The sequence below is a fragment of the Boleophthalmus pectinirostris genome, unplaced genomic scaffold (assembly GCF_026225935.1).
Source record: "Boleophthalmus pectinirostris isolate CB_2022bp ecotype Guang Dong unplaced genomic scaffold, ASM2622593v1 HiC_scaffold_9, whole genome shotgun sequence".
Classification (NCBI taxonomy): domain Eukaryota; kingdom Metazoa; phylum Chordata; class Actinopteri; order Gobiiformes; family Gobiidae; genus Boleophthalmus; species Boleophthalmus pectinirostris.
Genome location: NW_026571541.1, coordinates 37,062,278 through 37,085,520, shown reverse-complemented (window position 1 = coordinate 37,085,520; position 23,243 = coordinate 37,062,278). Strand labels below are relative to the sequence as shown.

General features: G+C 40.8%; 1 protein-coding gene and 1 long non-coding RNA gene across 21 annotated transcripts in view; one reads left to right on the top strand and one right to left on the bottom strand.

Moving 5' to 3' along the window:
- appbp2 (amyloid beta precursor protein (cytoplasmic tail) binding protein 2) overlaps nt 1–12,100 on the bottom strand; it is a 43,615-nt gene extending 31,515 nt beyond the window's left edge. For all 20 annotated transcript variants that reach the window (XM_055147957.1, XM_055147962.1, XM_055147965.1 and 17 more), the window contains exons 1-2: nt 11,709–12,100; nt 1,622–1,710 (exon numbers count right to left, since the gene is read on the bottom strand). In XM_055147957.1, the coding sequence (XP_055003932.1) occupies nt 1,622–1,710; nt 11,709–11,846 (227 nt within the window). In that variant the 5' untranslated portion in view covers nt 11,847–12,100. The remainder of the gene's footprint in view (nt 1–1,621; nt 1,711–11,708) is intronic.
- A 40-nt stretch (nt 12,101–12,140) lies between these two features.
- On the top strand, nt 12,141–18,925 carry LOC129407286 (uncharacterized). The gene is made up of 3 exons (XR_008631479.1): nt 12,141–12,218; nt 18,647–18,733; nt 18,826–18,925. It is a non-coding gene; the product is annotated as an uncharacterized LOC129407286 (long non-coding RNA).
- The last annotated feature ends 4,318 nt before the right edge of the window (nt 18,926–23,243 follow it).

Here is a 23,243-nt window from a genome sequence, read left to right as displayed (position 1 = left end):
ACACACAGAACACTGGACTCTGTTTCATTAACAACAACGTTTCACGCTCACTTTATTTTTGGGTCATTTTAAGGCCCCGGATTACACACCGTCCTCTGATCTCTGGTCTAACGTCGTTTCCTCGTCACAAACAAGACCTGGAGCTGTGTTTAGTTTCATTCACACATGTTTGAGTAACTCTTATTAGTCTGTCAACATCTCCAAAGCCTAACAATAATAATAAAGAGTTACTCAAACATGTGAATGAAACTAAACACAACTCCAGCTCTGTTTTTGAGGCAGAAACAACATTAAAACATGACTTAATGACACTTTCGGTTTAAAAATGATTCACTGAGATTATCTTGTTTGTATCAGTGTTATAAAGTTTTAATATTATCATTTATCGCACTATTTCTCTGTACAATTATTTATTATTGTTCTACACATATCAGTTTGGAGTTAAGTTGGACCATAGACGGTATAAAAAAGTGGATTAACGGAGTGTGACGTCATCCAGTCAAACGAAGCTCAACAAGGCCGGAGGTTAAGGGGGCGAATTTGGAACTGATTTACAGAAAAAAATTGTGAAAATAAAAACACCAGGATCACGAAGAGTGGGTTAATACGAAGATTTTAAGACAATCTGGGTCTCTGCGCTTCTCTGGGTCTTAGTATCCGTGTTTTGTCTCTGCGTTTCTCTATCACTTTTTGGGTCTCTGCGTTTCTCTATCACTTTTTGGGCCTCTGCGTTTCTCTATCACTTTTTGGGCCTCTGCGTTTCTCTATCACTTTTTGGGCCTCTGCGTTTCTCTATCACTTTTGGGTCTCTGCGTTTCTCTATCACTGTTTGGGCCTCTGCGTTTCTCTATCACTTTTTGGGCCTCTGCGTTTCTCTATCACTTTTTGGGCCTCTGCGTTTCTCTATCAGCGTTTGGGTCTCTGCGTTTCTCTATCACTTTTTGGGTCTCTGCGTTTCTCTATCACTTTTTGGGTCTCTGCGTTTCTCTATCACTTTTTGGGCCTCTGCGTTTCTCTATCACTTTTTGGGTCTCTGCGTTTCTCTATCACTGTTTGGGTCTCTGCGTTTCTCTATCAGCGTTTGGGTCTCTGCGTTTCTCTATCTGCTTTTTGGGTCTCTGCGTTTCTCTATCACTTTTTGGGTCTCTGCGTTTCTCTATCACTTTTTGGGTCTCTGCGTTTCTCTATCAGCGTTTGGGTCTCTGCGTTTCTCTATCACTTTTTGGGTCTCTGCGTTTCTCCATCACTTTTTGGGTCTCTGCGTTTCTCTATCTGCGTTTTGGGTCTCTGCGTTTCTCTATCTGCGTTTGGGTCTCTGCCGTTTGGGTCTCTGCCGTTTGGGTCTCTGCCGTTTGGGTCTCTGCGTTTGGGTCTCTGCGTTTGGGTCTCTGCGTTTGGGTCTCTGCGTTTGGGTCTCTGCGTTTGGGTCTCTGCCTTTGGGTCTCTGCCGTTTGGGTCTCTGAGTATGGGTCTCTGAGTATGGGTCTCCGCTCTGTTTCTGTCTCCGCGTTTCTGTCTCCGCGTATCTGCCTCCGCGTATCTGTATGTGTTTTTGTCTGTTTCTGTATCCCTTTTTGTGTGTCTCTGCGGTTCTCTGAGTTTGTGTCTTTGTGTTTCTCACCTTTTATCGGACGCTCGCAGCACTTTAGCGAACACCTCGAGCTCACAGAACTCTCCCCCGAGCTGACAGAGCCGGCCCTGCTGGTACAACTGTGAACACAAACACACACAGGGACAAAAAGTCAGGGACAAAAGTGAACCTGCACACGCACAACATGGACCTATCATCATTCATCACATTATTTACGCTTTAAAGACAAAATTTATTTGTTTGTCCTCTACATTTGACCCATCCTTCAGCGTCTCTGGGTAAAATTATTTTGTTCTGCCTTGCGTTACATCTTAATTTAAACATTTTAGTAATTGATTAGACAGAATAATTTAAAGCTGCATTGTGTAACTTTTCTGGTGTAGAGTCCGTCAAATGCTTTTCTGTGTGATGTTATTAAATAGATATGTCATTTCTCTGTCTAGAATGTTCCACAGTGTGACATTAAACAGCTCTACTTTACATTTATTAAATTACAGGTGATATTATAACTCAAAAATACCTAGGAAAACAGACATTCTGACTGTAAGCGGGGTCACCTCTCCACAGATCTGACCTGTAACTTGGTCTGCTTTGGTCTCCATGAAGATAGAACGTAAAACTGTGCAATTAATCAAATTCTGATCGCGACTCTGATTTGTGTGTCAAACGATCTCCAAACTTATAATATTGAGCTGAAACGATTAAAGCTTAACAAAGTTTATTTTGGGATATTTTTTATTTAAATAAGTATATTTATTTTATTTTTTAAATATAGAGATTGTAGAACAGCTGGATATAAGGTGTATTTTGGACACATTTATGTTTTTCTATGTCTTACATCATGTTCAAAGTTTATTTTATTCATTTTATGTTTTATACATCACAAAACTGCTCTAAAGTTCAGATTTGTAGTTTATATTTGTTTTCAATTTGAAAGTTTTGTGTAAATTATCAATAACAAAGTGGGTTTTTTTTAGACAGAAATGCTAAATAAATGCATCGTGTTACTAAAAAATAATCATCTGAATAATCGGGATTTAAATACTGACTAAAATAATCGTGATGATGATTTTTTTCCATAATCGAGCAGCACTAACAAGGGTTTAATGCCATACTGTGAAACATTCCAGACAAAGCAATAACATCTATCACGTCTGTGACACTAAAAGACTTAATTAAACCACTTCTTCTTGTGCAAAGTTCATATGAAACACAAACATTTTAATCATCAAAACAGTAAAAATGTCAAATGTGTCGCATAAACGAGTTTCCTTCCTCTGAACAAACAACAAAACTGTAACTGTAACAAAATAATTTAGTAAAATAAACCAAAAAATCCTCTTGGTGATATATCGATACAGCAGCCCACGATATAGATACTGTGTCATCACATTAAACGATACGATATTTTTTACACACCTCTAATGTCCATGGAGAAAAGCATTTGACAGACACAACGCAACAAACACAACAACAACTAACTATAGAAGTGTTATTCGTAAAACTGAACAAAACAAATGTGACGCGTGTAATCAGCGTGTAAAATTATTTAACAAAGACCAGTGTTCATGACCCATGTCCCAGATTCTGACGAGATTTTACCTCAAACGTTTTTACAACCAACACAATAACCTTTAGTTTCCTGAATTCTGTTTGTTAAAAGTGGAAGATTATCCCCAAAACAAACACTTCTGACACACACTGACCATAAAATCCAGGACAGGACTCATTTCCGAGCTGTTGGGAAACCGTCTCATGTCAAGAACCGAGAAGAAGCTCCGCAAACAAACTCTCAACGTAACCATGACTACAAAGCCGTTAAAGCTGCACTGTGTAACCCGGCGGAGTAGGGTCTTTAACACATTCCTCCGTGGGGATGTTGTTTGCTTTGTCTTGAATGTTCCACAGAGGTAAACTGGCTTATCTCCACGGCGACGAGCAGGCGAGACTAGGCCGAGCATTGTCACGGATAAAAACTACCTGTAATTGAATGAACGTGAGCTGGAGCAAGTTAATGCCGTACTGTGGAACATTCCGGGCAAAATTAGATCTTCGGGAGACGAGCGGGAGACTGAAGCGCAACCAGAAAAGTTACTTAATACAATTTTACAGTAGTTCTGTTTTTCAGGTTTGTAAGTAGTCCAGAATTCTTCCTCATTTAACTTATGCATTCAGAGCATCTTAATTATTTTAGTTTGTGTTTTGTTTGTTTTGTTGTACTTAAGTGTATGCAATTAATCGAATTTTGATTGCAATTTTGATTTGTGTGTCAAATGATCTCCAAATATAATCAAGTTGAAATGATTATGGTCGTTGTGTCCTGGTCCTTACTTTCCCTGGCACGTAGTTTTGCGAGGATTCACGTGGTGCCACAAACACTTGGTGCCCTACACTGTGCGTAATGTGAGCTATGGCTCTGATTATCTCCATAAACTCACGAAAGAGCATGTATCGCAGCAGGACTCATATCTGCCTCACTATTTAATAGATATTTCTGCCGCTGGACTTATTTTCTCCACTAAAGCGTTCGCTCTGCTGCCACATGTAAACAAACAGCGCCGTGTGATGACGCCATCGGCCGTGGTTCGGTTCGGTTGTGCAGGTCTGAGTGCAAAACATAGAACTCACAATAATCGAGCTTGAGCACAGCACGGTTCAAAAGTCCTAGTTTGAGTGTGTCCTAAAGCGTCACAAAGTTCTTTTTTTATATATATAAATAAGAAAATTTATTTTATTTTTTTAAATATAGAGATTGTAGAAGAGCTGGATATATAGTTTATTTTAGATACATTTATGTTTTTTTCTGCCTTATTCCATGTTCAAAGTTTATTTTATTCGTTTTACGGTGTGTACATCACAAAACTGCTCTATAGTAGGGGTTTAACGATACCGAAGTATCACGATACAATATTGTCACGGCATGAACCTCATGGTACGATATTTATTGTGACATTGTGGGAAAGCTCACGATTAGAGATGTAACAATATCCAAATCTCTCTGTATGATATTTTCACGATGTACATCTCACGGTACGATATTTATTGTGATATTTTGAGGAGGCTAAACAGCTAAAACTGTTAACATGTTTCTTTTTCCTCTTAAAATGCCTCGACAAGAGACAATAAGACTTAAAAGTGTTAGAACTGTTATTTCTTCTTGTAGTCTGCACTGGAATGGAGCAAAGGATCATGGTCTATGTAGTTCCCCCTTTTTTTTTAAACTATTGCTGCACCATAACTCTTCATTTAAGCAAAGGGACTTGTAATTTGATATATTGTGATGTTTCACGATATTATTGTGAGAACTTTGACAAAACGATATCACGATATTTCAGTTATTGTTACATCCCTACTCGAAAGTTCATATTTGTAGCCTAAATCATCAACAACAAAGGGGTTTTTTGTTTGTTTGTTTTTTGAAAGAGAGAAATGCTGAATAAATGCATCATGTAACTATAAAATAATCACTTTTTTTTGTTTTTTGTAGTACTTTTATTATCCCTGGAGTCGCCCCCGTTCACAGAAGGAGTTTTTGAGCAATAGAAACAACTGTAATGAATAAAGTCTTGATGGATACGTTTAATGTCATACTATGGAACATTCAAGGGAAAGAAATAACATCTCCATGGAGACAAGCAGGTAGGTACAATAGGTTGGACCCTTCACCAGAAAAGCTGCGCAGTGAATCTTTAAATCAAAACTGACTTCTTCACAATATTAACTTTATCCCCAAAATATGTAATGCAAGTTTCGTTTGAACCACAATTACACAAGGCAGAAACTTAATTAAAACTTATTTTCCGTGTATTTTTGGAGCAGTGTTGACCCAGTTTCTTCAGATGAAACAGAAAACTCACACCAAAGTTCTTGTCGAGGTGCAAACGCAAGAAGCACAAACTTAAAAGTGAAAAAATGCACAGCACACTCAGATGGCCCAGGTTCAAAAGCTTTTTTTAGTTTTAAATCATGTTCCGTCAGATCGTTTTTCTTGCTTTGGACCACCACTAGACCCAGTTTGTTACATCTGGATATTGTGAAGTCAAAATCGTTTACTTTGGGAGTGGCTTTAAGATTAAAAAAATCAAAAATTACAATCGATTACCTCTGAACAGACCAAACAAATATAAATACTTTTTAGTTGGGGTCCATCACCTTCTTGTTTCTATGGAGATGTCATTGCTCTGTCTAAAATGTTCCACAGTGTGACATTAAACAGCTCGACTTTACATTTATTCAGTTACAGGTGCTCAAAAACATCTTGAAAAACAGACATGAGCGTGGTCAGAAATCAGCTGGAAAGTTGCCCTGAATTGTACCCTTTAGGAAAGTTAGTTAATCTATATAAATATAAATACAAAATAATAATAATTTTATATATACATTATATTCATTACATTATAATTATTAATTTCCAACCCTCTCCTCATAAAATGCTGGGTCTATGTGGTCAGATGCCATCACTTGTCTCAGAAAATTCATCTATTTCAGGATTTTATCTTCATCATATTTCAGTGAAACACAAAGTTAAGACTTTCCTAAAAGTGATTCTGAGTGATTTCTGCAGAACAGACCAGACCAGACCAGAACGCCTCTAATAAAGGATATTCTATTCTATTTCTAACTTTCTTGTGTTGAGCTGCTTATAAATTATGTTCATGGCCACAGGTAAAGAAATAATTAATATTTCTTCCCAAATCACCAGTGACAGATGCTCTAGGACATGAGGAACAAGAACAAAATGATTTCAAATATGATTTCATAGTAAACTTCTGCAAGCAAACGAAGATCTGTAAAATGACATAAACAAGGCCTGACATTTGGTCACGCTACATTCACGTTTAATTTTATTATGATAAAATGCTGAATTTCTAACTCGATACATCAGAGTGCAGACGTGGCCGACTAAAGGCCAGTGAGTCTGTCCCTCGTCTCCCGGGCGCAGCAGGTACCTGGAGGGAGGAGGGAGACACACTCGAGCCGGTATTCAGTCTGTCACCTGCTTGTTTCTATGGATACATCATTGCTCTGTCTAAACCAGGAGTGTCAAACATACGGCCCGGGGGCCAGATCCGGCCCTCCAAGACCTTAAATCTGGCCCTCGGCTGCTTTTCTACTGAAATATTGTAATTATATTTTCTATTAAAATCTTGTTAATTTTCTGTGGTGTTTATCACAGCAGCGTCTCCAGCATCTCGGTAGCACAAATGAAGACTTGTCTCTTTCCAAACGCTCTTAAAGGACGATCGTTTTGACTGTTGACCGTGACACCCTCATCAGAAAAATGTCCAACATGAGAAAAGTGGAGCCGAGTGCAGGATTTTACAAGAAAAATTGACTTATTCCTGTTTACATACAAGTTCATGTTAAAACTTTGTGTTGAAATTGTATTTTTCTTAAAGTTTCAGGTTGTTCATAATATTATAATATTTTGTAAAAGAAAGAGTTCATCAATTAAAAAAGATTTCTGTAATAGATTTGTGTTTCTCTGCACAAATATTTGAACTTACTGTTATTTTTGGGGTTTATATGACATGAGTTTTATGATCCGGCCCCTTTGGGATCAAAGTCGGTTGGATATGACTCCCGAACCAAAATAGGTTTGACATGCCTGTTCTAAAATGTTCCACAGTGTGACATTAAACAGCTCTACTTTACATTTATTCAATTACAGGTGGTTTTATAGCTCAAAAATACCTAGAAAATTCGTCTCTCCACAGATCTGACCTGTAACTTCTGTCTGCTTTGGTCTCTATACAGATAAAAAGCTTTAACGCCCCACAGCGAAACATTCAGGACAACGCAACAACATCTCAAGAAGAAAAGTGTCAAAAGCGACTGACCCTCCTCCAGAAAAGTTGCACAATGCGGCTTTAAAAAAAGGCCGTAACCCGAGCCTCCGTTCTTCACTCTCTCTCCTCAGTGACATTTTTCACACGTCGTGGAGGTAATTTGATCCACGCACCTCCCAGTCTGGACAAACAACACAGTCGGAGTAATTACACCGACTGCTTGTGTAAAACAGCTGCTAATGACGACTATTAAAATCTGTTTCACACAACCACAAGCTCCAAATACAATGTTCCAGAACAGAAAACACACACATTTACAACTGTAGTACGTATATCTGTTCATGTAGTAGCTGTAGTAGTAAACAATGAGGACGATTCTAATAACATGGAAAACTCGTTAAATCGTCTTTATTTAATGTGTCTCGGCATCTGGGTTTGGGGAAGGTTCTGATTGGACAGAGACACCAACGAATTTACGTCTTTGGGAAGAAAACACACACTTCGGCTTTTCTGTCATCTCGGTTTGTCGTTACTCCACGGACACAAACACCATCCAAACTTTTCCCACAGTGGTTCCGATGAAATATACTGATACTTGCGAAACAGCAGCTGGAGAATTTTCTCATCGCGCTTTACGTCTGTCGGCTGAGGAGGAGAAGGGGAGAGCGTCGGAGAAGGAGGAAAAAGACAAAGTGAGTGTGAGGCTGTTGTACCTCAGCCCACTCCCACATCCCACTCACAAATCCAAAGAGACGTGGAGGAAAGTCCCAAGACACGACTGGTGGAACCGGATCGAAGGGCGACACAATGAGCATGAACTGAACGACCGGGATTATTTTTAAGAAGAATAAACGTTTACTAGCCTGATTCATCAGACGGTTTCACTTGGTGAAAACCGTCTGACCTCGCAGCATTATTATTTTATTTAACCAATCGCTGCTGTTTGGTCGTGACGTATGTAATGCTCCAAATCCCGTAGGAAAAAGGACAATAACATCTATCCCCTTGATAAAATTCAACAAACATTCTCTTTGTTCCGGCTTTAAATCCTCGATCTCGGGAATCGTTGACAACACAGAATGTCTGTCTCTTCGCTGATTGGCTGGTGTCCGAACTCGCACTTCTGGGTTTTTACAAACCGTCTAAGTGTATTCTGATTCCTGACCTAGTCTCTGGAGAGAAATGAAACTGAGCGGAGGTTCTAGGTGGCACCAGCCTGGCTAAATGTTTACATGATCAATGAATAAATTAACCGGAATAACTTACTTATTTCAGACTTATTTACTTATAACTTGCTTCAGAATTGAGTTTAATTCTGAATAATTTTCAATCAGTTTCATTAGGAATTAAGTGTTTACATGGTCTTTTTAAAGCAGAATACATTTTTATTCTGAATTAAAGCTCTCATATAGCTTTAAACAGCTCTACTTTACATTTATTCAATTACAGATGGTTTTATAGCTCAAAAATACCTCAAAAAACAGACATTCTGACTGTGAGCGGTGTCGCCTCTCCACAGATCTGACCTGTAACTTGGTCTGGTTTGGTCTCCATGAAAATAGAAAGGTTTAATGCCATACTGTGGAACATTCCAGACAAAGCGATAACATAAAATCTCCACGGAGAAAAGCGTCTGACGGCGCCTCCTCCACCAGAAAAGTCACACCGTTGCACCTTTAAAGCCGTAGTATGTAACTTTTTGCCAGATATTGTTTTCATAATGGATGATTTCAGGGCATTAAAAAAACATAGAAAATCGTGGGTCCAACTGTGAGCGGGCTCGCCTCTCCACAAACCTGACTCTTGGCATAAATCTTATCGATCTCCATGGAGAGTAAGTTCCGAAGTATGGTTTTAACTTTCCGTTTCCATGACCTTCCATCTCCAGAACTTCTGAGAAACACTGAAGAATACGATAATACTATAATACAAGATTCATAAATTTCGTAGTAGCGAATTAGTTTCAGTGGGAGGATCTGGCCTTTCCACAGATCTGACCTGTACCTCTGTCTGGTGGAGCTGCACATTTGTCAGATTTTCAAAAGTCTAAACTGGGACACACCCGGGTTTGGATGTTTGTTATAAATAAAATAGTGAAAAGAGCGTGTGACATTGTGGATTCTCGTGTCTGTCCTGATCTGAGGAGATGCTGACGCTGCATTTTTTAACTTTACCGTCACTCGCAAACACAGATTTCTCTATTTTGGAAAAACAAATGACTGTTGACGGGGATCAGATTAGTCAAAAAATGTGACAGCCCTGGATTAGACCTGATGTAGGCCTGGTTTAGTCTTACTTTAGACCTTGTTTTAGGCCTGATGTTGTCCTAGTTTAGTCTCAGTTTCGTCCTGGTTTAGACCTGGTGTTGTCCTGGTTTAGACCTGGTTTAGACCTGGTTTAGACCTGGTTTAGACCTGGTTTAGACCTGGTTTAGACCTGGTTTAGACCTGGTTTAGACCTGGTTTAGACCTGGTGTTGTCCCGGTTTGGTCCCGGTTTAGACCTTACGTTGTACCAGTTTAGACCCAGTTTAGACCCGGTTTAGACCCGGTTTAGACCCGGTTTAGACCCGGTTTAGTCCTGATATAGCCCTGGTTTAGTCTTAGTTTAGTCCTGGTTTGGATCTGATGTTCTCCTGCTTTAGTCCTGCTTTAGACCTGATATTCTCCTGGTTTAATCCTGGTTTAGTTGTTCGTATAGTCCTGGTTTCGTCTTAGTTTAGTCCTTGTTTTTGGCCTGATGTAGTCCTGGTTTAGTCTTAGTTTAGTCCTGGTTTAGTCTTAGTTTAGTCCTGGTTTAGATCAAACTAGTCCAAAATAGAGACACCTGGGACATTTCTTGTATAAAACTGGGACAAATCAGTGGTTTTGTATAAATCTTCTGGGACAGGGGACACAAAAACCTCAAAACTGGGACTGTCCCGAGTAAATATGTGAACATGTGGTCACCGTAAGATAGAGGTTTAATGTCACACCGTGGAACATTCTAGAAAAGCAAGAACACTGGAGATAAGACGTTAGCAGACCCTCCACCAAAAAAAAAACTTATATAGTGAACTTTTAAGCCTCCAATTAACACATATGACATTATAAACTTAAAACCAATTACTTAAATTTATATTGATACACATAAAAAAGATATTTTAACAGTTTGGGGTTTATAAAGTTAAATGTTTATAATAATGCTCTGTCAAAATCACAAAAACACAATTGTACCTGCTATTTATCCAGCAAGTCAAAACAGATTAATTTTCAACAAAAACAGACCAAACAGAACTATTTAAAACCACAATAACTTTCAAAACACTTCACAGCTCTGATTATGATGTTGTCCTGTTTTTGTTTTAGACCTGGTTTAGACCTGGTTTAGACCTGATGTAGTCCTGGTTTTAGTCCTGGTTTTAGTCCTGGTTTAGACGTGACGTTGTCCTGGTTTAGTCCTGGTTTAGTCCTGGTTTAAGTTGTTCTGGTTTAGACCTGAAGTTGTCCTGGTTTAGACCTGTTTTAGACCTGGCTTAGTCCTGGTTATGTCCTGGATTAGACCTGGTTTTAGTCCTGGTTTAAACCTGGTGTTTTAGTCCTGGATTTTAGTCCTGGTTTAGTCCTGAAGTTGTCCTGGTTTAGTCCTGGTTTAGTCCTGGCTCAGTCCTGGTTTAGACCTGAAGTTGTCCTGGTTTAGACCTGTTTTAGACCTGTCTTAGTCCTGGTTATGTCCTGGTTTTAGACCTGGTTTTAGTCCTGGTTTTAGTCCTGAAGTTGTCCTGGTTTAGTCCTGGTTTAGTCCTGGTTTAGACCTGGTTTAGTCCTGGTTTAGTCTGGTTTAGTTCTGGTTTAGTCTGGTTTAGTCTGGTTTAGACCTGGTTGTCCTGGTTTAGTCCTGGTTTAGACCTGGTTTAGACCTGGTTTAGACCTGGTTTAGACCTGGTTTAGACCTGGTTTTAGTCTTAGTTTATAAAAATCTGATATATTAACACTTTAGACGTTTATAATGTTAAATATTTAGAAAAATGCTCCGTTAAAAACACCGTTTTAGCTGCTCTGTTTTCTGCCATCAATCCAACACGTCAAAACACAACTATTGTCGACAAAAAACAACCAAACACAACGATTTACGACCAGGATAACTCCCCCGAACACCCGACAGCTCTTCATAACTCGTTAAATACATTTTAATGAACCCGCTGACACGTAAACAAAAGCCGGGTTAGCGCAGAATTAACCGAGTAAACTCCCCTCGCCTTGTGCTAACCGTGCTAATGCTAACTCCCTTTCCCCCACAAACAGTCGCTCGGACGCGCCGCTTTCCCCGCTATTCCTCCTCCGATCTCACCTTGTAATACACATCGAACTGGATATTTTCGGGCAGGGAGCGTATGTCTCTTCTGGAGCGGCTGTAGTTGTCCACCACGGCAGAAATCGCCGTGTTGTAGAGAGATTCTGGGATCCACTCCAGCTCCGCGGCCGCCATGTTGTTCTCCGTCTCCCGAAAAGCAGCAGCAGCAGCGGCGCCGGGCCCCCCGACAAAAACCTCCTGCTCCCCGGCTACATTCACTGCGAAACGGGCCCCAGAGCTCCGCGGTGCAGCATCGGCCCCAGGGAGCAGTGAAAACCGAGCTATAAGGGGTGTTTTAAGGCGGATTTGCCACGGTTTTGCCTCATCGCTGCGCCCGATCGGCACAAACAGCAGTCACAGCAGCAGGAGCGGAGGGAGGGGGCGCCAGGTTGGAGCGCAGAAACACGCGGAAAGGCGACGGAGGAAACAAGTTTGGCTCAGACTAAAAGATAAACTTTATTGATCCGCAAGGGGAATTGTTTGGACACCGTGAAGCAGACATCTGGGGTGAGCAGGCGTCCCTGTTTACCCGGGACAGGCGCAGTTTTGAGCCCTGTGTCCCCGATTTGTCCCAGTTTTATGCAAGAAATGTCCCAGGTGTCACTGTTTTTGAGCAGTTTGAGCTAAACCAGGACTAAACTAAGAAGATTAAAACAGGACTAAACTATGACAACATCAGGTCTAAACCAGGACTAAACTGAAGACTAAACCAGGACAACATCAGGTCTAAACCAGGACAACATCAGGTCTAAACCAGGACAACATCAGGTCTAAACCAGGACAACATCAGGTCAAAACCAGGACAACATCAGGTCTAAACCAGGACAACATCAGGTCAAAACCAGGACAACATCAGGTCTAAACCAGGACAACATCAGGTCTAAACAGGACAACATCAGGTCTAAACCAGGACAACATCAGGTCTAAACCAGGACAACATCAGGTCTAAACCAGGACTAAACCAGGACAACATGAGCTCTAAATCAGGATTAAACTGAAGACTAAACCAGGTCTAAAACAGGACTAAACCAGGGCAACATCAGGTCTAAACCAGGACTAAACTGAGATTGACTACATCAGATCTAAACTAAACCTAAATGAGGACTACATCAGGTCTAAACCAAAACTACATCAGGACTAAACCAGGACAACATCAGGTTTAAACCCGGGATTAAACCAGGACTAAACTAAGACTAAACCAAAACTAAACCAGGACAACATCAGGTCTAAACTAAGACTAAACCAGGACTAAACCAGGACAATGTCAGGACTTAACTAGGACTAGACCAGGACAACATCAGGTCTAAACCAGGACCAAAACAGGACTAAACCAGGATTACTTCAAATCTAAACCAGGACTAAACTAAGACTAAACCAGGACTACATCAGGACTAAACCAGAACTAAAACTGGACTAAACCAGGACAACATCAGGTCAGAAATGTCCCAGTTGTCCCTCTTTTTGACCAATTTTTTACCCACCAATAGTAAAGAGCGTGTTAGATTGTCATTTGTTAAACTAAAACACAGAAAACTGTAATTAAAATTTATCCCAACACAAGTTGTATAGTTGTAGGGAGTATTATCTGTTCCATAAGGGTGAGTCGTTGTGCAGTTGTAGGGATTATTATCTCTTACATAAGGGTGAGTTGTCGTACAGTTGTAGGGAGTATTATCTGTTACATAAGGGTGAGTTGTCGTACAGTTGTAGGGAGTATTACCTGTTACATAAGGGTGAGTTGTACAGTTGTAGGGAGTATTATCGTATGAATATAGTATGTATCTCTCACTGTTTGAGTAGAGCTGTAGGAGCCTGTTGGAGAATTATGTGTGTGCAAAAATATTGTATTTTTATTTATATTTTGCAAAATTATTTTGTGTTAGAGCTACAATTATGTTGACATTTTTACAGTTCTTTGCACAAACTTAGTGGACTTAGTGAACTTTTAGTATCGCAGCCATGTTTTATTAGGTTCTTTTTTCAGACCAAGAGTTTGTTTTGATACATGACAGTTTGTTTTGCTCCCTGCGTCTTCCTCAGAGTCTCGTGAAGTTGCTGTGTCGTGTCGTTCACCTGATTTAAACAGGTTTTGGCGCCGTCTTCGTACCGGTGGAGGCAGGACGACAGCGCCACCTGCAGTCCGACTTCCTCAGGACAGTATCCCAGGTGTGTGAGAGTAAAAAAGCCCCTCGTCCCGGTTTATCGTCCCGTGGGCATGTTTCGGGATTTCGATTGTCTCTTTAATCCAGCGACGGTGTTTGTTTTCCTCTGTACCAGTGATGTTTGCTCCGTCCCAGTCCAGAATGTGCTTCTCTCTTTTACAGCGTCACAAACAGTCGATTTGAGTTTTTCCTGTTCTGCTTTGTGTTTTGTTGCTCGTGTTTCGCCTTCGCTGTTTCCTTCTCGCATTCTGTCAAGGAAAATAGGACAGGAAACATATATTGTGAACTTATGCAACCGTGTGTACAGCATGTGTTGTAACTATTCTCAGAAATATAAATCAAATGTATTTTTTTCATAACCAACCACAAGAGTCTCAGTTTTTTTATCCATATGAATTGCATTTTGTTAAATTAATCTCACATACCTTTATGGAAATGTTGTTTCTTTATCATTTTTCAAATTTTTTTTGTTTCTATCTCCAAGGAAAATGTTCCAAAGTATGATTTTAACTTCCTATTTCCTTCAAAATCATGCAGGGGACGTACCAACTCCAGAAAGTTACACACTGGAGCTTTAATTTATTCGTTTTTGTCCACGATCTGATTAAAGGGAATAATCAAGCTCCTCATTTCACTCCAAAAATACACACAAATAAACAAAATAAGTCAACATTTTACTAGATTATGTTGATAAGAACATTAAGAGTTTGCGTCTCGGTCGTTTTTGGGTCTCCGGTCTGGAATAAACCTGAGAAAAATGTGCCGCTTTCCAAAAACCGGAGCCCAAAGTCGCTGTAAAGAAGTGGACTTGGCAACGGCAGCAGCAGACAGACAGAGGCACGCAGCGACGCTCTGACGTCACGTGCAGCCCGAGCAAAAAAGTCTCTCCAAGGAAGACTTATCCAGTTTCAAGCGGTTATTTCTAGATTTTTGGAGAGATTTAGATTCAAATGTGGTTTATAATTAGGAAAATGCCTCCTCTACTTGTGTAATTTTAATCACTGTGGCTTCATATTAAAGGCCTAACGAAATATTTGTTTGTGATCTGATAATTAGATTTGCAATTATAACAATTCAGATTATGATTTTTGTTCATTTGGATTTTGTTTTATTTTTGGTTCAATTTGCACTAAATCTGATCTCTGTGTGTTCACATACGGCAGATTTAATCCTGATTTGTTCTGGTTTAAGTTCTGTTTTTTCTTTTTCTTGTTTTTGCTTCTCTTGTTTCAGGTCTGGAGGAAAATCTAGCTGGTTTAGACCTGGTTTAGACCTGGTTTAGACCTGGTTAAGTTCTGCTTTACTGTCATCCTGGTCTAGTCCTGGTCTAATCCTGGTTTGGACCTGGTTTAGTTCTGGTTTAGTCCTGGTTTTTGTATTTTTGCTTCTTTTGTTTTAGGTCTGGAACAAAGTGGTTAGTTTCTTCCAAAGCTGTTTTTGAGCTGGTTTAGTCCTGGTTTAGTTCTGCTTTACTGTAGTCCTGGTCTAGTCCTGGTCTAGTCCTGGTCTAGTCCTGGTCTGGTCCTGGTCTGGTCCTGGTCTGGTCCTGGTTTTTGTTTTTTTGCTTCTCTTGTTTCAGGTCTAGAACAAAGTGATCAGTTTCTACCAAAGTCGTTTTTGAGCTGGTTTAGAACTGTTTTAGTCCTGGTTTAGTTCTCCTCTACTATTGTCCTGGTTTAGTCCTGGTCTGGTCCTGGTCTGGTCCTGGTCTAGTCCTGATCTGATCCTGGTTTGGTTCCTGGTTTAGTCCTGTTTTTTCTTTTTCCTTTTCTCGTTTTTGCTTCTCGTGTTTCAGGTCTGGAGTAAAGTCTGGCTGGTTTAGCTGGTTTAGACCTGGTTTAGTTCTGCTTTACTGAAGTCCTGGTCTGGTCCTGGTCTGGTCTTAGTCTAGTTCTGATCTGGTCATGGTTTGGTCCTGGTTTAGTCCTGATTTTGGTGCTGGTTTAGTTCTGTTTTTTGCATCTCTCGTAAGGCGTTCTGGGTCTGAAGTGGTCAGTTTTCCAGTATCCAAGGAGCTTTAGACCTGGTTTAGTTCTGCTTTACTCTAGTCCTGGTCTGGTCCTGGTCTAGGTCCTGGTCTGGTCCTGGTCTGGTCCTGGTCTGGTCCTGGTCTGGTCCTGGTCTGTCCTGGTCTGGTTCTGGTTTAGTCCTGTTTTTCTGTTTTGGTTTTAGTTTTTTTTGTTTTTTTGCTTATTTGTTTCAGATCTGGAACAAAGTGGTTAGTTTCTTCCAAAGCTGTTTTTGAGCTGGTTTAGTCCTGGTTTAGTCCTGGTTTAGTCCTGGTTTAGTCCTGGTCTAGTCCTGCTTTAATTCTGCTTTACTGTAGTCCTGGTATGGTCCTGGTCTAGTCTTGGTCTGGCCCTGATTTGGTCCTGATTTGGACCTGGTTTAGTCCTGGTTTAGTTCTGTTTTACTGTAGTCCTGGTCTAGTCCTGGTTTAGACCTGGTTTAGTTCTGGTTTAGTCTTGGTTTATGTTTTGCTTTTTGGTTCTTTTGTTCAAAGGGGTCAGTATTTATCAAACCCATTTTTGAGCTGTTTTAGACCCGGTTTAGACCTGGTTTAGTTCTGCTTTACTGTAGTCGTGGTCTGGTCCTGGTCTAGTTCTGATCTGGTCCTGGTTTGGTCCTGGTTTAGTCCTGTTTTTTCTTTTTCTCTTATTTGCTTCTCATGTTTCAGGTCTGGAACAAAGTCTAGCTGGTTTAGCTGGTTTAGACCTGGTTTAGTTCTGCTTTACTGTAGTCCTTGTCTAGTCCTGGTCTGGCCCTGGTTGAGTCCTGGTTGAGTCCTGGTTGAGTCCTGGTTTAGTTCTGGTTTATTCTTGGTTTAGTCCTGGTTTAGTTCTGGTTTAGACCTGGTTTAGACCTGGTTTAATCCTGTTTAAGTTCTGGTTTGGACCAGGTTTAGTCCTGGTTTAGTCCTGGTTCCTGGTTTAGTCCTGGTTCAGTCCTGGTTTAGTCCTGGTTTAGTCCTGGTTTAGACCTGGTTTAGTCCTGGTTCAGTCCTGGTTAAGACCTGGTTTAGACCTGGTTTAGTCCTGGTTTAGACCCGGTTTACTCCTCGTTTAGTCCTGGTTTAGTCTTGGTTTAGACCTGTTTAAGTTCTGGTTTAGACCTGGTTTAGTCCTGGTTTAGTCCTGGTTTAGACCTGGTTTAGTCCTGGTTTAGACCTGGTTCAGTCCTGGTTTAGACCTGGTTTAGACCTGGTTTAGTCCTGTTTAAGTTCTGGTTTAGACCCGGTTTACTCCTGGTTTAGTCCTGGTTTAGTTCTGGTTTAGTCCTGGTTTAGTCCTGGTTTAGTCCTGGTTTAGTTCTGGTTTAGTCCTGGTTTAGTCCTGGTTTAGTTCTGGTTTAGACCTGGTTTAGTCCTGGTTTAGTCCTGGTTTGGGTTTTCGCTCTGATCTCAAACATGTTTATAAGTTTCAATGAACAAAACAAATGCAAGAGAATGAAGACAAGTTATTTTTAAAGCCAAACTGTGGAACTTTCCAGGCAAAACGATGCTTGGGTTTCACAATGATGAAAAATGAGGACCGTTGCCATAGAAACTAACAGTTAAAAACGACATATCCTGTCTTTTGAACGGTGAAAAGTCCTCAAACTGTCACCTAGAACAGGAACCTGAACCTCGTGAACAGGATCAGGACACAAATAAACAACAGCAGGTTTCAGAGCCTCCGGCACAAAGCGACACAGTGATGATTGTCAAAGACTCGTCCATTTAACAAACTGAACACGAAATGTCAAAATAGTTAAAGTTTGATTTGAAAAATGAGAAAATATTTATATTGTTTAAGAAATGTATTATTTTTTTTCAACCCATTAATCACAAAGGACATAGATACTGATGATGCGCTCGCTGTATTGGGCGTTGTGGTGAAGAGGAGCTGGAGTCTGGATTTACCGTCCGTCTCCGTTCCTCCTCTCACCTCTGATCATGAACTCTGGGAAATGACCAAAAGGACGAGATTGCAGATATAAGCGACACAAATGAGTTTCCTCCGCAGGGCGTCTGGGCGCTGCTTTAGAGACAGAGTGAGGAGCTCAGTCACACGGGAGGAGCTCAGAGTAGAGCCGCTGCTCCTCCACGTGCAGAGGAGCAGCTGAGGGGAGGACGTCTGTTCTGATGTCTCCTGGACGTCTCCCTCTGGAGGTGTTCATGTCCCACCGGGAGGAGGCCCCGGGGAAGATCCAGGACACACTGGAGGGACTCTGTCTCTGGTCTGGCCTGGGAACACCTCGGGTTCCTGTTAGGTTTATCTAAACATTAAAAACAAGAAGAAAGACAAGAGATTAATTCAGTTTTACTCATGAGGAGAACGGGCAGAGAGTGGGCATCAAAACCAACAGTCTCCACACGTTCTGATGACTCAAGGCCGTTCTCCTCTTTTTATTTCATTAGGAGGCCCTAGTTACAGAATGATAATTCTCAAGGGGAAGGGGAAACAGCAAAGACATAATAAGAAACTGGTGCAGCTAAGCATAGTACAAACACATAAAACATGATTAACAATCAGGAGGTGCCTTAGGTCAGACACCATCATAACTCTTCATGTGTGACAGTGGGAGTTGGCTTCATGTGAGGAATCATCTGGAGGTTCACTAGAGCGACAGGACACTGCACACAGTTGTCAAACACACAGAGGTTATTCAACAAGTGACAAGTGATTGGTACATTATAAATCAAAGAATTGTAGTACATAAATGGTTAACTCATAGGCCTAGAATATCACACAAGTATTTAGCAAATATGGGATAATAAAATTATTCTGACAGTTCCTCAGAGGAGCTGGAGGAAGTGTCTGTGGAGAGGGAAGTCTTGGAGTCCCTGCTCAGACTGATGCCCCCATGACCCGACCCCAGGTAAGAGGAAGAAAATGGATGGATGGATATTGATACTGCAGCAGATGTTATTATAATAAAAAATAAAAAATTGGGTTTTATTTTATCTTTAGCCCCTCCCTGAACAGTCACCTTCTCGTGGTGGAGGGTTTGAGGGCCCGAATGATCCCGGGAGCTGTGTTTTTGGGGGCTTCACGCTCCTGGTCATCAAAGACAAACAGGTCCTGGGGAACAGGTTCAGAAGCTCTTATGACGAGCAGAAGAAGGAGGCCAGTTACGTCGCCAGTCCGGGCTGGTGCAGAGATCAGGGCGGCGGTCGAAGGCGTGGACCTCGACGACCGGATCTCCAGACGTGGAGACTGACTCTGGGGACACGGAATATTACCGACTCCATATATTTGGCCTCACCTCCACGCACAGTCTGGGCTCTGGACTCTCCATTTGTCTGGCGTCACCTGGAGTATTTTATCTTTAGAATCATTTTATTCTCTAGACTTTTTCTAGAACATGTAAGACGTGTTTGTTCCGTGTTGTTTGTTCGTCTCGTCAGGTGTGTCAGTTGTTTTTACAGATAGAATCAAACATCTGTCTTTCACATCTGTGCTCAGACGTGCCACACCTTGTATTGTTTTAACTCCACATGTTCATCCTGAGGCGAAGTGGAGTTTCACAAGGACCTGGAGCCGCGTCTGGAGCTGCTGCTCGGTGAAAAACTGGACCTGGTGGGATGAGACGGTTCGGTCTGGTCCCTCAGGAGAAAAGTGACGTGACAAAAAGTGATGTTCTGTCTTTCATGTGTAAATAAAAAAATAAATACTGTGAGTTCAGAAGCTCTGGAGGAGAGACTTGGAACTCAGGGGACTGTGTCTGTGACCAGAACTGTCCAAGACCTGTCCAAGACCTGTCTCTGTCTCTGTCTCTGTCTCTGTCTCTGTCTCTGTCCCTGTCCCTGTCTGTCTCTGTCTTGACCCTCTTCTGACTCTGTCCTGTCCCTGTCTTGTCTCTGTCTCTGTTTCTGTCCTGTTTCTGTCTCTGTCTCTGTTCTTCTCTCTGTCTCTGTTTCTGTCCCTGTCTTGTCCCTGTCCTGTCTCTAACTCTCTCTCTGTCTCTGTCTTGTCTCTGCCCCTGTCTTTTCTCTGTTCTGTCTCTGTCTCTGTCCTGTCCCTGTCCCTGTCTTTGTCTCTGTCCTTTCTCTGTCCCTGTTCTGTCTCTGTCCCTGTCTTGTCTCTGTCTCTGTCTCTGTCTTGTCTCTGTCCCTGTCTGTGTCTCTGTCTCTGTCTCTGTCTCTGTCTCTGTCTCTGTCTTGTCTCTGTCTTGTCTCTGTCTCTGTCTCTGTCTCTGTCTCTGTCTCTGTCTCTGTCTCTGTCTCTGTCTCTGTCTCTGTCTCTCTGTCTCTGTCTCTGTCTGTCTCTGTCTTGTCTCTGTCTCTGTCTTGTCTCTGTCTGTCTCTGTCTCTGTCCCTGTCTTGTCTCTGTCTCTGTCTCTGTCTCTGTCTCTGTCTCTGTCTCTGTCTGTCTCTGTCTCTGTCTCTGTCTCTGTCTCTGTCTCTGTCTCTGTCTCTGTCTTGTCTCTGTCTCTGTCTCTGTCCTCTGTCTTTGTCTCTGTCTTGTCTCTGTCTCTGTCTTTGTCTCTGTCTCTGTCTCTGTCTCTGTCTTGTGTCTCTGTCTTGTCTCTGTCTCTGTCTGTCTCTGTCTTGTCTCTGTCTTGTCTGTCTCTGTCTCTGTCTCTGTCTTGTGTCTCTGTCTTGTCTCTGTCTTGTCTGTCTCTGTCTCTGTCTCTGTCTCTGTCTCTGTCTTGTCTCTGTCTCTGTCTTGTCTCTCTGTCTCTCTGTCTCTGTCTCTGTCTCTGTCTCTCTGTCCTCTGTCTTGTGTCTCTGTCTTGTGTCTCTGTCTTGTCTCTGTCTCTGTCTTGTCTCTGTCTCTGTCTTGTCTCTGTGTCTGTCTCTGTCTTGTCTCTGTCTCTGTCTCTGTCTTGTCTCTCTGTCTTGTCTCTGTCTCTGTCTCTGTCCCTGTCCTGCCCCTGTCCCTGTCTTGAGTAAAAGTTGTTGAGTTGTGGTTCCTGTGAATAAACTAGACTGAATAAAATAAATAAAATACCATCTTACAAATCACTTAAAATTGAAAAATCCTCTAGTGTGCGACGATTTTAAGTCTGAAGTCACGAAAAGTCTGATTTAGTTGTGTTTCTTTCTCCGCTCCTTCACATATGACTCAGTTTGTCTCATTTTTATGTTTTTTTGTCCAATTATATTCACTTAAAATCACAAATATATCTACACATTTACTCTTTAAATGTCCTCAATTACACAAAGTTGATTATTGTTAACTTTAAACCATGTTATAAAGTTGTTACCTTCTCAAAAACAAACCTGAGTTGTGTTTTGTTTCATTTCATTCACACATATTTGAGTCTCCAGACGCTCTGTTCCACCTTGTGATGTCATGAAGTGGTAATTTTTAAGTGAACAGCCCATTTTACCTTTAGTTGAGATTGAGATCAAAACTAGAGTAGACACCAAAAACCATTGATTTGTCCCAATTTTATACAAAAAATGTCCCTATTTTTGTCCAATCTGATCCGTGCCGAACAGTAAACAGAGACATAAACTGACATTAGTTTTGGTAAAATACAGAAAAGCTGCTTAAAAACGACCAAAACACAAAGAAAATGTGACTGAACTGACCAAGCGCAGAACGATTTTCCTTTTCCTCGTTTACTCGTTTCACAGTTTTACTATAACCGACCATCACAAACTGACTTTTTAAAGACCAAAGGTGAATTTTCCATAACTTTAAGGCCCCCACATGTGTAGAATTGTTCAGACTTTTAGGGTTAAATCAAATTTGAAATGTGAACTCTTTCCACTCACCTGATGGTTTGGGATTATAGTTTTTTAACATTCAAAATCCCGTCAGTGCTTTTACTGTCGTCTCTTTTAAACAAAAGGCTCAGACGTTCAGAAGTAACGTATAAAGCTGTGATTTTTATATTTTATTACTTATATTTCTATTTTATTTTTACTTGTACTTTTACATTTATTCAATTTTGTCTTATTTGACATGTCTCTTGCTATCTTTTTTTTTTTTTGCTACTTATTTAGAATTTATTATTAACATTTATATTTTTCCTTTCTTTTTTCTTTTATCATATTGTGATGTGTGAGCTCCTGTGTCCAAATAATTTCTCTTGTGGATCAATAAAGTTGGTCAAAGTCTAAATCTAAGTAAGTAAAATAATCATAACAGCCTAATGCTAATTTAACACAACGCTGTAGTTGAGTGAAAGAGAAAGTTAGTCTTTAACGTTAAAAACTTGAATTGATTTTACAAAATTCCATGACTACGACGGAGTATAAGGGTCAGATAAAAAAAAAAAAAACATGCTGGCGCTACGAGAATAAAGTCGTAACATTTCGACATTAAAGTCGCAATATTACAAAGTCGAAGTTAAAATAAAGTCATAATATTATGAGAATAAAGTTATAATATTACGAGAATGAAGTCGTAATAAAATCAAAGTCAAAGTGAAAAATGCGGCAGAAGAAGAAACTTGTTTTTCGATATAAAACCAAAAATAAGAAAACGAAAAAAACAACAATTTTCTTCTTTATTTGCGCCTCTGGACTGAATCAGGACTAAATCAGGACTAAACCAGGACTAAACGAGGTCCAAGACCAGACCGGGACTGAGACCAGGAGTTAGACAAGGACTGAGACCAGGATTGAGACCGGGAACAGGAGCAGGACTGAGACTGGGACTGAGACCAGGACTAGACCAGGACTGAAAACAGTTTAGTCCTGGTTTAGTCCTGATTCAATCCTGGTTCAGTCCTGGTTCAGTCCTGGTTCAGTCCTGGTTCAGTCCTGGTTCAGTCCGTATGTGGCGCATTAGTCCTGCATCGCATTTTAAAGTCACAGAAACGCCGTTTCCCATTTCCGTGACTTAAACCAGGACTAAACCAGGATTAAACTGTTTTCAGTCCTCGTCTGGTCCCGGCCTCAGTCCTGGTCTGGTCTCGGTCTGGTCCCAGTCTCAATCCTGGTCTTAGTTCTGGTTTGGTTCTGGACCTGATTCAGTCCTGGTTCAGTTGAATGAACGAATGATACACGGATTCTTCTCCTTTACAAAATGCTCCAAATTCTCCACAGCTCCAGACTCAGACTCATTCAGACTTTCTGAGCAGCCGATATTCTCATAATATTACAACTTTATTTTGACTATGACTTTATTCTCATAAAATTACTAACTTTATTCTTGTAAGTTTTACGACTTTATTCTCGTAAAATTACGACTTTTTCTGGCTTCGACTTTATTCACATAATATTACGACTTTAATGTCGAAATGTTACGACTTTATTCTCGTAGCGCCAGCATTTTTAATTTTTTTTTTAATCTAACCCTTATCCTCCGTCATGACTTCTCCATATCTGTAAAATAACATTTTAAATTTCCATGACTTTTCCAGGATTTCCATGACCGTGGGAACCGTGTTTATTGCTGTCTTTCCTCGCTCTGCTCGCTGGGGGTCGCTG